Source organism: Peromyscus maniculatus, chromosome 1 (genome assembly GCF_049852395.1).
Source record: "Peromyscus maniculatus bairdii isolate BWxNUB_F1_BW_parent chromosome 1, HU_Pman_BW_mat_3.1, whole genome shotgun sequence".
In the NCBI taxonomy this organism is placed as follows: domain Eukaryota; kingdom Metazoa; phylum Chordata; class Mammalia; order Rodentia; family Cricetidae; genus Peromyscus; species Peromyscus maniculatus.
In genome coordinates this window covers 5,885,916-5,899,978 of record NC_134852.1, presented here as the reverse complement: position 1 = coordinate 5,899,978, position 14,063 = coordinate 5,885,916, and the positions used below count along the sequence as shown (strand labels likewise).

At 43.3% G+C, this 14,063-nt stretch overlaps 1 protein-coding gene across 1 annotated transcript; it reads left to right on the top strand.

Annotated features, from left to right (window-relative positions):
• Positions 1–3,891: 3,891 nt before the first annotated feature.
• On the top strand, positions 3,892–11,817 carry LOC102919391 (paired immunoglobulin-like receptor B). Its single transcript, XM_076568420.1, has 10 exons — positions 3,892–3,982; positions 4,146–4,181; positions 4,361–4,648; positions 4,785–5,090; positions 6,049–6,333; positions 6,460–6,765; positions 7,091–7,387; positions 7,631–7,933; positions 8,228–8,278; positions 11,327–11,817. Exons 1-10 carry the CDS (start codon positions 3,949–3,951, stop codon positions 11,461–11,463), a joined length of 2,043 nt encoding a protein of 680 aa, XP_076424535.1. The 5' UTR covers positions 3,892–3,948; the 3' UTR covers positions 11,464–11,817.
• Positions 11,818–14,063: the final 2,246 nt, after the last annotated feature.

The window sequence follows — 14,063 nt, the reverse complement described above, 5'->3', positions numbered from 1 at the left end:
TCAGACCAGAAAATTATTAACAAAACCTGACAAAGAAAACCTAGGAAGAAAGTTCTTTCACATCAGCCTAGACTTGACCCCTAAAAAAATTTAATGAACCAACAACCAGAGATCCTGCATGAGACTAACCTAGACCTACTGCATATCTATTACAGTTGTGTATCTTGGTCCTATGGGACTCCTAACAGTGACAGCAGGGGCTGTCCCTGGCTCTGATGCCTACTTTTGGGACCCATTCTTCCTACTGGATTGCCTCATCTAGCATTAATAGAAGAGGAGGTGCTTAGTCTCAGTGTAACTTTATATACAATGGCTGGCTGATATCTATGGAAGGCCCTCCATTTTCTGAAGAGAAACAGGAGGAGGAGGTTATCAATTTGAGAGTGGGAGGCATATGAGACCTTGGTGGAAGGGTATTTTGAGGGGGGGAATAGAGTGCTGTGAAATGTCGTTCTAAATTATGTGCATGTGTGTTGCTCTGATTGGTTGATAAATAAAATGCTGATTGGCCAGTAGCCAGGCAGGAAGTATAAGCAGGATGAGTAGATAAGGAGAATGCTGGGAAGAGGAAGAACAGAGTCAGGAGTCAGCAGCCAGACACAGAGGAAGCAAGATGACAAGGCAGAACTGAGAAAAGGTACCAAGCCACGTGTGTCTAAACAAAAAAGAATTGAGTTAAGTGTAAGAGCTAGTCAGTAATAAGCCTGAGATAATGGCTGACCAGTTATAATTAATATAAGCTTCTGGGTGATTATTTTATAAATGACTGCGGGACTGTGGGTCAGAGATTTGTCTTGACTATGGGCCAGGCAGGACACAGAAAAACTTCCAACTATACTTGGTGTACCAATATGGACCTCTTGAGTTTCATAAGGCTGAAAAGAGTTGAAAGGGGCTTCTAAACACACAATAATGAAGCCAAAAAGGTTTCTACTTTATATCTCATGTAGGTCGAGATATAGAGACACCAAGGTACAGAGAGGCTGTGGCATACAGACTTGAGCTACAAAATGGTTGATTCATAGTATATGACCTTGAGTGCAGCAGGCAGATTCCTGCTACTGTACACAGTGGCTTCTGCAAGCCATGCAGCACGCAACATGATGGATTTACCTTTTGCTAGTAAAGACAAAAAAAGAGAGAGAGAGAGGTTTCTGGGCAACATGTTGCTTCTTAAAAACATAGACATACTGCTTCCAGGAATTGGTGATAAGCATTTATCTGCCATGATTGGAAGCTGAGGTGGGATGAGTCAGCACCCAAGGCTGTCAAGTTGGCCCTAGCCAAGAATTTCAGCAGTGTAAAATCTCTCCTGGTCAGAGAAGAATTATAGATTCACAGTAAAACATTTTCGTATTAAATAAAACCCTAAATAGTTTACAATGTATGTAAAAATGTACGTAGGCTTGGAAGATAGAGGAAAAGGAAGATAGACAGTTATATAAAGAAATAGTTTTAAAAAATAAAATCTTTAAAGAAATTAAAAGTAATAAAAAACATAAGCCACATAAAGATGGAAATAACACAGAGAATCTGGATTGTATTATCTTTGGGATTTTTAACTATAGAAAGACATTTGATTGTAAAGGCTGTTGAGTTAGGCCACTATATATATTTTAAAAGTGTCTGGACTTCAAAGTTCATGACTAAAGATATGCTACTTTGGAAAAGAGGTTCTGCTTTTGTTTACGCCGAAGGTGTAAATGTAATTCTTAACGGTCTTTTTAAAAAAGAAACACAGAGCCAAATATAGACTTAAAAGCCCAAGAGGTCAGAGCACTAGAGAGTAGCCCTTAGTGCACCAGCCTCTGCCATCCTTCCCCTGAGAAAAGAGACCTATTTCCTGTGTGTCTGTATTTTTATTCTGTTCTGCCTTCTCATTGGTTCTAAACCTAACCACATGACCTCCTTGTCACTGCCTGTTTATACAGACCTCCAGGTCTCTATGGTTGGTATTGAGATTAAAGGCATGTGTCTCCAAGCCGGCTATGTCCTTGAACACAGAGACTTTGCATGCCATGTGATCAGATTAAGGGTGTGTGTTACCAATGCCAGTCTTCCGCTATGGCTTGCTGTTAGCTCTGACCCCCAGGCAACTTTATTTATTAACATACAAATAAAATCACATTTCAGCACAAATATGATATCACCATATGTGGATTACTTCCAGGCTGATATGGTTGATCATCCAAGGCCCTCTGAAAGGTCTCTGATGGCATCATGGCCCAGATGATCCAACATCCAGAGCGGCTTCAAGGCAACTGGCTCATAGAATGCAGCATCACAGACTATTCCACTCAAGACTTGATCATAATTCTTAATTTTCTCAGGATCCCCATAAGAATACGGTGCCCTCCATCAGCAGGAAGTAACCTGGAACACTACACCCACATTCCAGAAAAAAAATGGATTATAGATATTTGTCTTTGTTAGAGATTGGTTACAAGTTGCTATGGGTCATTGTCAATATCTTTCTAAAAGAAAAAAGGGGGTATGATACAGATATAATTGGATGAAAGAGTAGATTAATGAATCTACTTTTAAAGAACAACTTGTTTCACATTGCTATGGATTTTAGTTTATTGATACAAATTTAAAGTTAATTTTCTTATACTGTATATATATTTCTACTCTTGTTTAAGGTAATATGTTTGTGTAGCTCATTGAAATTGTAATGAATAATTAAAAAATACAGATTAATAATTAGCCATCCATGATAATCAAACTTAAAATCATGTTAGTTAAGTTTTCTAGGTATATATAGATATATTTCAATTAGGTATATGATCTTCAAGCACTTCAAAGACCTACAGAATATGGCATTTAAAATGTTTTAAATACTTAGACATTCCTGGACAATGAGATAGAGGCTGGTTGCACCCTGGCTAACAGCAAGGTCCACAAAGAGTCCAACAAATCACCTGGTGCTGTGCCTGTGTGGTGGCATCAAAAAGCCATCCCTTTGCCAGTTTCTCCAGAGACACAACTATGATAAAGCTGTACACTGCTGCCCACAAGTTCTGCACACAACTGCAATACTGTGCAGTCAACTGCCTCAAGAAGAAATGTGGCCCTACCTTTAACCTGTGATGCAAGAAAGTCAAATAATGCTGAGACCTTGTTTGGCCCAAGCCCAGTGACTACTGTTTTGCCTGAAGAAAAAGGACTAAGGAAAGTGATGATGGTAAGATTGGGCTAGCAACAAGGATCAGTATATAAGTACCTGCTGCCAACTGCCAGCCCTGACTCTGATCCACATTATGCAAGGAGAAAACTGCTTTCTATGACCTCTGACCTCCATTAGCATGCTGTGGAACAAGTATATCTACACACTTAGTAAAGAAAATAAGTGTAATTTATTATTATTAAGTGAGTATAATTTTAAAATAAGTGTAAATAATAAATCGGTGTGATTTAAAGTTGTAATGAAAGTACACACATCAAAAAAAGAACGAACATCCAGAAACAATGAAGCACGTTTGTAACTCAGCACTGGAGACTTTGAGAACAGGATTATAAATTTTATTCCATGCAGATGTACACAGCAAGATGTTTCACAGAAACCATCAACATTTTGAATATGTGGAATTATTTCACATTAAAAATGTGAAAGGAATAAAGCAAACCAACATGTAAATTTGTGTTTCTTATGTGTAATATTCAAGTCTGCTAATTTGTCAGTTCCACTTGGTACTGACAAAGATGAGGACAGATGAAACAGACAAAGAATTGATTGCACAGTCTACCTCCTGACCTAGACACAGCCTTGGGGAAGTCAGAACCCGGTGCCTGAGAAGGGCACTTCCCATTCCTGTGGGGCTGCTGAAGTATAACCATGTCATAGGGAGTGCCAAGGCTCTAAATATCACACCCTATGTCTCCTGTCCCTCCAGACAGTCTCTGTAGCTCTGCCCATGAGCACAGTTGCAGCCTCCCACTATAGATGCCATGACCTTCACCTTCACAGCCCTGCTCTGTCTGGGTGAGATGTGGAGATGGGGAGGGGATACTGTGGTCTAGGATTGATGCTGCCCCACAGCTCAGCACTTGTCCATCAGGAAACCCCAGGGTCTCAGGTGGTTCTGTAGAGTGGGGGGACTGCTTAAGCTTAAGGGACAAACCTCTCACAGGGAACTCTCTTCCAGGACTGACTGTGAGCCTCAGGACCCCAGTGCTGGCAGGTGAGTGAGTGTCTGCAGATGTCTTGAACTTGACTTCTCATCATTCCTGCAGCCATGCCTGGGCAGTGAGGATGGAGAACAACACATGTGTGCTGACCCTGGGGATGGCTGGAGGGTTGGGGTTGGGTCTGCAATCTGAGGCTGGCTGACCTGAGTCCTAGATGCTCTTTTCCTTGCAGGGGCCCTCCCTAAGCCGGTCCTCACAGTACAGCCAGACTCTGTGGTCTACAAGCAGACTACAGTGACCTTCTTCTATGAGGGGACCACAGGAGCCAAAGTATACAGACTCTATAAAGAGGAAAACCAAAAACTAAAGCACACAGAGTTTCTACAAAATCCTAAGGACAAGGCTGAATTTTCAATCTCGAAAATAGACCAAAAACATGCAGGACAATATCGCTGTCAATATCAGACCCATGATGGATGGTTGTCAGAGTACAGTGACTCTCTGGAGCTCGTGGTGACAGGTGAGAGGACACACAGGCTCCCCAGCCTCAGGCTTGACTGTCAAGAGGTGGGTCTGTTAACAGGGTTACCTCCACCTCACAGCCATAGAGGATAATGAGACCTGATACATTTAACTGATTCCTGTTTCTATCCTAGGAGTCTACAGTAAACCCAGCCTGTCAGCCCAGCCGAGCCCTGTGGTGAGTGAAGGAAGGAATGTCACCCTCCAGTGCGTCTCAGGGCAGTCATATCACAGTTTTGTTCTGACAAAGGAAGGACCTCAGAAGCTCTCCTGGATGCTGGACTCACAGTATAACTACTATAATGGACAGTTCCAGGCCCTGTTTTCTGTGGGCCCTGTGACCTCCAGACAAAGGTGGACATTCAGATGCTACAGCTTTAACAAGAACAGACCACAGTTGTGGTCAGAACCTAGTGAGCCCCTGGAGCTCTTGGTCTCAGGTGAGGAACCACAGCCTTTCCCTAGAATGATGCTGAAAGGATACAGATGCTCAGGGAGGCTTGGTGTGTGGTGTGTGTGAGGGGCCAGGGCTCCTGAGCCCATTCACACAGAGCATGTAGAGAGTGGGACACAAGATACAGAATCCAAGGCAGACAGTGACAGCAAAGCCCAGGAGGTCCAGGACAGAGACGAATCCTTATGGGGCCTTCTGTTACTCTGGATGAGCTCATGTACCATCCACAACAGCTCAGGGAAACCCACAGAAGAGAGGGAGGAAGGGTTGCAGGAGCCAGAGCACTTGGGATATCAGGAGAACACGGCCCACAGAATCTACTAAGCAAGGATCATGAGGACTCACAGAGATAGAAACAACAACCATGCAGTCTGCATGGGTTTGTCCTAGGCTCTCTGCACACATGCTGTGGTTGTTACCTTGGGTGTTTTTGTTTTGTTTTGTTTTTGAGTTTCTCTGTATAGCTCTGGCTGTCCTGGAAGTCACTCTGTACACAAGGTTGGATTTGAACTCAGAGAGATCTGCCTGCATCTCTTTCCTGAATGCTGGAATTAAAAGCATGCACCACCACTGCCTAGCTCATTTGGGATTTTTGTTAGACTCATAACAATAGGAATGGGGATGTCTCAGATTCTTTTGCCTGCATGTGGAATCTTTTCCTCCTACTGAGTTGCTTTGTACAGCCTTAATATGAGGGTGTGTGGTTAGTCTTATTGCATGCTGTTATTTGGTGTTAAGTTAATATCACTGGAAAAAAACTTTTCTTTCTGAATGGAAACAGAGGAGCAGTGGGTCTGGGGGAGAGGGGACGTGGGACGGCTGCTGTCAGGATGTATTGTATGAGAGAAAAATAAATTGAAAAGAAAAAAGTGGCATCCACAACTGTGACTTTCTCTGTGCCACTTTCAGACATACCCACCTTCTTCTCTCCCACTTCCTTGCAGGGACCCTCCACAAACCCACCAACAAGGTTGAGCCAGGCTCTGTGGTCACTTACAGAAGCCCCATGACCATCTGGTGTCAGGGGACCATGGATGCAGAAATATGTTTTCTACATAAAGAGGGAAGACAGAAACCCTTGGACACACAGACCCTAGAGAAGCCTGAGAACAAGGCCAAGTTCTCCATCCCTTCTGTGACACAGCAACATGGGGGACAATATCACTGTTACTGTTACAGCTCAGCTGGCTGGTCAGAGCCCAGTGACACCCTGGAACTGGTGTTGACAGGTGAGGGGACAGTCAGGGTCTCAGCCCCAGGCTCTGCTCTCAGGAATATTCCCCTCCCACAGCCTAGTCCTGGAGAACACTGTGTCTGTGTGAGGCCATGAAACAGGCTGCCTCCTTCTCTCCTAGGAATCTACTACAATAAACCCAGCCTGACAGCCCTGCTCAGCCCTGTGGTGACTTCAGGAGAGAACTTGACCCTCCAGTGTGTCTCCCAAGAAGGATATGACAAGTTCATTCTCACCAAGGAAGATCAAAAGTTCCTCAGCTCTCTGAACTCACAGCATATATACCATATTAGGCAGTGGCAAGCCTTGTTCCCTATAGATCATGTAACACACAACCACAGAGGAACATTCAGATGTTATGGTTACTACAACCATACCCGACACTTGTGGTCAGTGCCCAGTGAGCCCCTGCAAATACACATCTCAGGTGAGTCAGCCTCATCATTGACCAATCCTGTCCCACTGGGTAGTTTTGGGTAAAGAGTGGTTGAGGGTCATGTGGTGGTGGTGAACACCTTAATACCAACACTTGGGAGGCAGAGGCAGGAAGAGTTCCAGGATAGGTGCCAAAGCTACACAGAGAAACCCTGTCTCGAAAAATCAAAAAAAAACAGTGGTTGAGGAAGACTCTGGTGGCTGAGCCAGAGCCCCACTCCTGGGGAGAAGCAGTGACATGAGGAAGCAAGATGGGAAATGATAAGTGTTTGGTAGAAATCAGCTCCTTAATCAGTAGCCTGTCCCCTTCCCTCTAGGCCTCTCCAAGAAGCCGTCCTTGCTGACTCACCAAGGCCAGATCCTGGACCCTGGGAAGAGCCTCACCCTGCAGTGTTGCTCTGACATCAACTATGACAGATTTGCTCTGTACAAGTTAGGGAGAGCTGACTTCACCCAGAATGGGGGCCAGTGGACCCAGAGTGGCCTCTCCTTTGCCAACTTCACACTGGACCCCGTGAGCAGCTCTACTGGAGGCCAATACAGATGCTATGGTGCATACAACCTCTCCTCTGCGTGGTCAGCCTCCAGTGACCCCCTGGACATCCTGATAACAGGTGAGGGCTAATCACTTTCCCTCAGGTACTTAGCTTCTGCTTGGGTCCTCATGGGGAATTTAAGAAGTTGATGGCTGGGATGAGGGACAGGGATCTTATTCAGAAACAGATACAGAGACAGGAGAACAGGAGATGGGCTAAGTCAGAGAAAAGAGACAGAGTCCCAGGTGCTCAGTGCAGACCCAGGTGAGGTGTCAGCTCAGAACATTGAAGGCAGCCTCTCATCCTCCCTCTTCTCTTTAGGACAGCTTCCCTTCAGTCCTTCCCTTTCAGTGAAGCCTAACTCCACAGTACACTCTGGAGACAATGTGACCCTGCTGTGTCAGTCAACAGACCAGGTGGACACTTACTTTCTGTCCAAGGAGGGAGCAGCCCAACAACCCCAGAGACTAAAATCAACTTTTCAAGTTCAGGAGTTCCAGGCAGAATTCTCCATGAGTGCTGTGACCTCTGCCCTCTCAGGCACCTACAGGTGCTATGGATCTCAAGACTCATCTCCCTACCTGCTGACACAAGCCAGTGTCCCTGTGGAGCTCACTGTCTCAGGTTAGGTGACCCTGAACTCTCAGGGTGACTTACAATCCAAACCCTAGGAGAGCCCTTGACTTGAGTGGGATTAAGGGGACAATAGGAAGGTTAGTCAGAAGGCGATTTCCCTGCCAAAGAAGTGGATGCCAGCAGCGGTCTTTCCAGTAATTTCCACTCCATCCTCTATTGCAATCTAGGATTGAGGCAGACAGCATGAGGATCATGGGAAAGTTTCATTGCAGATATTGAGAAGTTAGCAGAGGCAGTTCCCTGGGTTTTTACCTCCTACACTCTTCTTGTTCTTTTTCCTAGGATCCTTTGGAGCCTCCAGCCTGCCACCCTCAAGGCCCATTCCAATAGATGGTGAGTATCAGTGAAGGGAGTATGCTGCATACTCATGGAGCTCATGGCTCTTAGCCTGAAAAAGTTCTCACTTCAGCTTATGCATGTAAGAGTGAACAGAGATCTCAATTGAGAGTTCAGAAATGCAGGGATTAGTTAGTGCTACAGAAGGTGGATTCCAGAGATTTTTAGGCTCAGCCTGGAGGATGGGCCAGGTGGGTGACATGGAGAAAAGGAAACCCAGACACTCAATTCCCCATTCTGCCACTAAAGATCTGAGAACAAACATCTCAGCTGCATGGAGTCAGACCCAAGGAGGCTATGTAAATACCCTATTGGAATGTGGGGCCTTGATGGACAGTAGCTAGTTATCGGCTTAATACAGTTGCTTCTAGAGATGCAGAACTGGACAAATTTTTCTGTTTCCAGAAAGCTGCTCCTCTGTTTATAAATGGAAGTTTGAGGCCCACACCCTTAAGTTACTTTCAGTTCTGGCCTTGGCTTTTCTTGAAAGAAGAATCCTCTAACACCTGATTCTGCAGTGGGGCTGTCCCACAGCTGTGGTGACATGTGCAAGGGTGAGGCACAGGGCCACATCAGGGGATTCAGGACCCCTCCCTCTGGATCAAGGGTGTTGATTCTAGTATTCTCCATGAGTTCTATCACCTACACTATCATGGGCACTTACAGGTACTATGAGTAAATCAACTCACCTCTGTACCTGTAGTCTGGTGCCAGTGGCCATATGGAGCTCATTGTCCAAGTTGAGGTGATCCAGATCTTTCTGAGCTAAAGGGTATATCAGTCTTATACATTTACAACAGTTATTGGCTAGGATTGGGTTACAAATCCTGCAGAAGTCAGCCAGATATATATTCACCCTCGTGATGGTGGAGGCCAACATGGATATTTCTAGGCATGCTCACTTCAGTCCCTGCTTATGGAACCCAGAATGCTTTCTGGTTGTCTAAAAGACCATCTTGAGAAGACCACAGACAGATATAAGATACTAGGCAGAAACCAGTCCCCAGTGACAACCTCTGCTCATCACCCTCCATTTATCAATATTCTCAGACCCTTGCTCTCAGTGTATCTATGACCCATGGTGTATCTATGGTAGGAGGCAGCCTTGGTAGAGTAAACAAATCCTGCTATACTTTTTTTCTGTTCAAAACAGATCCACGTTCGTAGCACAACCCTACCAAATAGAATTTGTCATAAAAACCTGAACATAATAATAATCACATTAAGGAAAATAAAATCCAGCAGTCCCAGTCAAAATCTATTGCTTTGTGGAGTCTACAACATTTCTATTCAGGGTGAAATTGAGGAACTGAGACTGTATGGGTTCAGCTTAGTTTTGAGGGGTGACAGATAAGAATGTCCTCCCCTTGCCACTGGTGTGCTCATCTGAATAAGAGAAGGTTTGGAGACAGGACCTCAGGGTACAATCCACCATGGACCCATGAGACTCCTAGAGTGAAGGAAGAGCTGCACCACTCTCTCCTCACACTATTGCTGTCCTGTTTGTCTCGGTAACTACTATTTGTAAAGAGGAGACAAGTAAGGGTTACAATGTCAGTCTTGGCATTTATACTTAGTGTGGGCTAGCCATGCCTTTGAGGGAAATATTAGGTGAAAGCCCAGAGATGTACAATATATTCTTCCCTGTTTCACACACACACATAAACAAACACACACACACACACACACACACACACACACACACACACGCACGCACGCACGCACGCATGCACACTTCACATCTTATTTTGAGAGCCAGAACTGCAAACACTCTGCATGACTCTGCTCCACACCATTTTTTCCCACATGATATGGGAAAGGAAAGAGATGGAGGACAATCTACCTCAGAAGGATGAGCTCCTAGCTGAACTGGACATAGAGAAGTTTCTTGGTCTGATGTGGGAAGGAACATCAGGGAAAGTTTTTGAACAAGACACATGTTCTCAATCTTAACAGGAACTGTATCTCATTTCTGAGACACTGTAAGTTCTTTTCTCCTTGACCAGCCCTAGTTAGTCCCTTTGTATTCAGAACAGGTCAGGGGAAGTCTCAGATCACAGGAGCGATGGGAGGTCTACGTGGCACAAGAGAACAAACACTCAGAAAAAAATCATTTAGGAAACCATCCCAAACTGAGAATGTTGTTCACACAACCACTTCTGAGCTAAACAGAGACACCACATTCAGAATGGCCCTGTGGCTGCTCAGTGTCATGACTCGGGGGTCAGTGCCTGGAATGTCTTGTCAATTTTTTCTACTCTAAATTTACTGTTTTCAGGGGTTTTCACAGTGGTCCTGAAGAATCTAATAAGAACTCCTAATGGGAACATAGACTGTCTCTGAATCTTTTACCAGCTTTGGGGACCCTACTCTTAATACTTGGTACTTTACCCCACCTTAATACATGGGGAAGTGCTCAGTCTTACCTCAACTATACATCATATGTTGGTGATGATCCTGGGAGACCTGCCCTTTCCTAAACAGAAATGGAGGAGTGGATTCAAGGGTGAGAACAGAGGGATTGGGGTGGAGTGACTGGGAAGAGTGGTGGGAACTGCAACTGGGAAGTAACATAAACAAACAAACAAACAAACAAACAAATAAATAAATAAATAAATAAATAAATAAATAAATAAATAAATGGATATTTAAAAAGAATAAGAGAAGGAGCCCAGCTATAACAGTGAACAGATTCATTCAAGACTTCATGAGCTTTTAGGATAAGAATTATTGGTATTTGCAATAAATGAGAAAGTAGAATGCAGAAGAAACACCCTGAAGCTCTCTTAAGCAGGCACACATCCTATTACTCTTCTTCTGTTCTCAGAATCAGTTGAGATTTTCAGTCCATCCCAGAACATGCCTAAACCCAACACAGTTGAACAAAGATAATTTAAAATCATAACACTGGAAACAGAGGCTCCAGGTTTTGTCACAGTAAGGCAGGGGACCTGGGTGGATATTTAGTTATCTTGGGAACATATAGTCATCTTGAGGAAATTTGACAATCAGTAAACTCTGTAACTTCTTTGTCCACAACCACAGACTCAGAGATCCAGGATCACACAGTGGAGAATCTCATCAGGATGGGATTTGCTGTCATGATCCTCATAGTCCTTGGGATTCTGGTCTTTGAGGCTTGGGGCAGCCAGAAGCAGGCCCAACATGCAGCTGAGAAGTAATTAGAGAAGAAAGAATTATACCTCAATGTTCCAGATTCTGGGAAATAAATGTGATGATCCCAAGAATTCTGTAAGAAAATCCAGTTCTTACCATAAGGAACGGGTGAGAGAATATCCATGGAGCAAATGTGTTTTGGGTGCAGAGTTAACCTTGGGTGTGATGAGATCCTTCCTCAGCAAGTGAGTTTACATCCCTCCACCTACTATGGGTGTTTGCTGACTGAACCAACTCCTTTATTGATCTATATAGTGAGGGAATATCCTGTCCCATCTGCCTGGCTTAGCTCCTCATTTCTGTACATTTTTTTCTCCCACTCCCCATGTGTCATTTTAATAAATTTTCATATTCTCTGTGGCAGATGTGTGTCTCTCTATTGAATTAGAAATAAAGAATGTACCTCAATAACAACAAAAAAACAAGGAAAGTCAGAGCCCAGAATTCAAAGTCACTCTGCCTATGATGTCTCAAAACTCTCTTTGTGACCCTCCATCCGTTCAGTCTTCAACACATGTTCTTCATGGGGTTTCTCTTGAAATATAAAGCCAATATAACACACTGATGGAATATGGACTGTCCCACAAGACAATGTGGGCAGGACTTTGACAGTGTTTTCTTAACACAAATTTCTGATTTGTAGCAATTGCTAACCACTGTAAATAACCCCATCAAAGAAACCTTCACAACAGCAAAGTAGTATTACAGGTGTGAGGGTGGTGAGTCTTGAATGAAATTGGTGTGTTTTTCATTGCATTTTCCAATGACTATTTCTCATATATGAAAAAGCAATTGGCTTGCACATCAATCATCCCAGATTCATATTGCTAGAAAGACTTATCATACAATGATTCATAATTTTTACATAGACAATCATGTTATATTCACACAATGACAGTGGTATTTATTTCTCTCTCTCTCTCTTTTATCCTATACTTCTGTTTCTGTATTAGCGAAGTCTTCAAGTACAAAGCTGAAAATGTGTGAAGAGAGATGACTCTTAACTTCAAGACTTAATGAAAAATTTCTGCTTTTTCACAATTGAGTATGATACTACCATTGGTACTTTGTTACATTAATTAGTCTGACTCTGGAGGTTCTTTGTGACTAATTTCCTGTGACTGTTCATGATAAATGGCTGTGGGACACTCACAAATACTAACTCTTCATCAAAAACTGCCTCCATTATATATGTTTTTAATTTTAATCCTGTTACTATCATTAATACCATATGCTTTACAATGTTGGAGGGGATTTACATGAATGGATTAAATTCTACTTTTTCAGGAGGTGTTCTTTTCATTCTATAACACATACTCATGACTAACAGCAGGATATCATCTAAAGAACTCACAATTAGTAAATGTTTTTCACATTGTTAACATTATAGAATACTTAGCAAAGTCTCATGAATACAATGCCACAGATTACTTGCTCTTCAGGACTGTCTCTACAGGTTGCAAAAATGGTATTTTTGTAGATTTTGCAGCTGTGTTCATGGAAGGTTTTACCCTATAATTTGTTTCTTCTAATTTCTTTTTCTTGATTTACAATTAGGTGATGCTGTCTTTAGAGCATGGATTAGCTTACAAGTTCCATTCTCTGACCTGAATGTCCAGTTAATAAGGTAGCCTGTACTCATTTTCTCTCTCTCTGCATAAGCAGATCCTTTTGTTTGGTTTTTGGTGTGTTATTGGTTTTTTTTTTTCAAGAAAAATTCACTCTGCAGAGCCCTAGCTGCCCTGGAACTCACTATGAAGACCTGGTTGTTCTTAATCTTACAGATATCCACCTTCCTCTGACTTAGAAGTCTGAGTTTTAAAGAATGAGCAACCAGAACTAGGAGCTAAGCAGGCCCTAGGAGATTACACTTGTCGACTCCATCAATACACTACCTCACTCTGTCCTCATGGAAAATGTTACCTGGACCTGTCAGACATTTGTCTGAATCTTGGAGGCCCATGGAGGGAGGAATATGTCCTGGTCCAGAAACATGATGCCTAAAATAAATGTAGAAATTGACACTCTGATAGTTACTACATTCGAGGTCAATGGGAGATGTACAAGGAACTGGCGTGCTACATGATAACACCCAGCCTAGATGCTCTAAGGTCCTTTCTACTCTGTACACAGCACTACTTTACAGGAAGTTATGCAAGGTGGTGAGGGGAACAGGTTGCTAATGGAAGCATGAGCAGAATCTATTGTCTCTGCCTCAGGGAAGAAATGGTTGTCCTATCTTCAACCACTACCAATACTCCCTAATATTTCACACACTTCTACATGAAGCTGTCGGGGAAGGAATGAGCAACACCAAAGTGAACCAGAAGAGAAAGGGCTGGATGGATCAAGCAAAGACACCTAGTATCTGTGAAATTATAGACCCTCCTCCTATACCTAAATCAGCAAATTACATTTTGGCATGCAAGTGACCATGTTAGGAGTCTCAAAGTTTGCTTCCATGTGTTGTCCTCTGAGAGGGTACCATTAGGTTCTGCATCTCTTAGACTCATCAAGAATGTGCCCCACACTCAGGACTAATGTGTAATCTGATCAAAGCACATCCTCAGGTGAGGTTCCCTATTTCACAGGTGACTTTGGTCTA

Coding starts and splice junctions, on each gene's coding strand:
- LOC102919391 (XM_076568420.1), top strand. CDS start 3,949: ATGACCTTCACCTTCACAGCCCTGCTCTGTCTGG. Junction 4,182..4,360: donor CAGGACCCCAGTGCTGGCAG/GTGAGTGAGTGT, acceptor TTTTCCTTGCAG/GGGCCCTCCCTAAGCCGGTC. Junction 5,091..6,048: donor CCTGGAGCTCTTGGTCTCAG/GTGAGGAACCAC, acceptor ACTTCCTTGCAG/GGACCCTCCACAAACCCACC.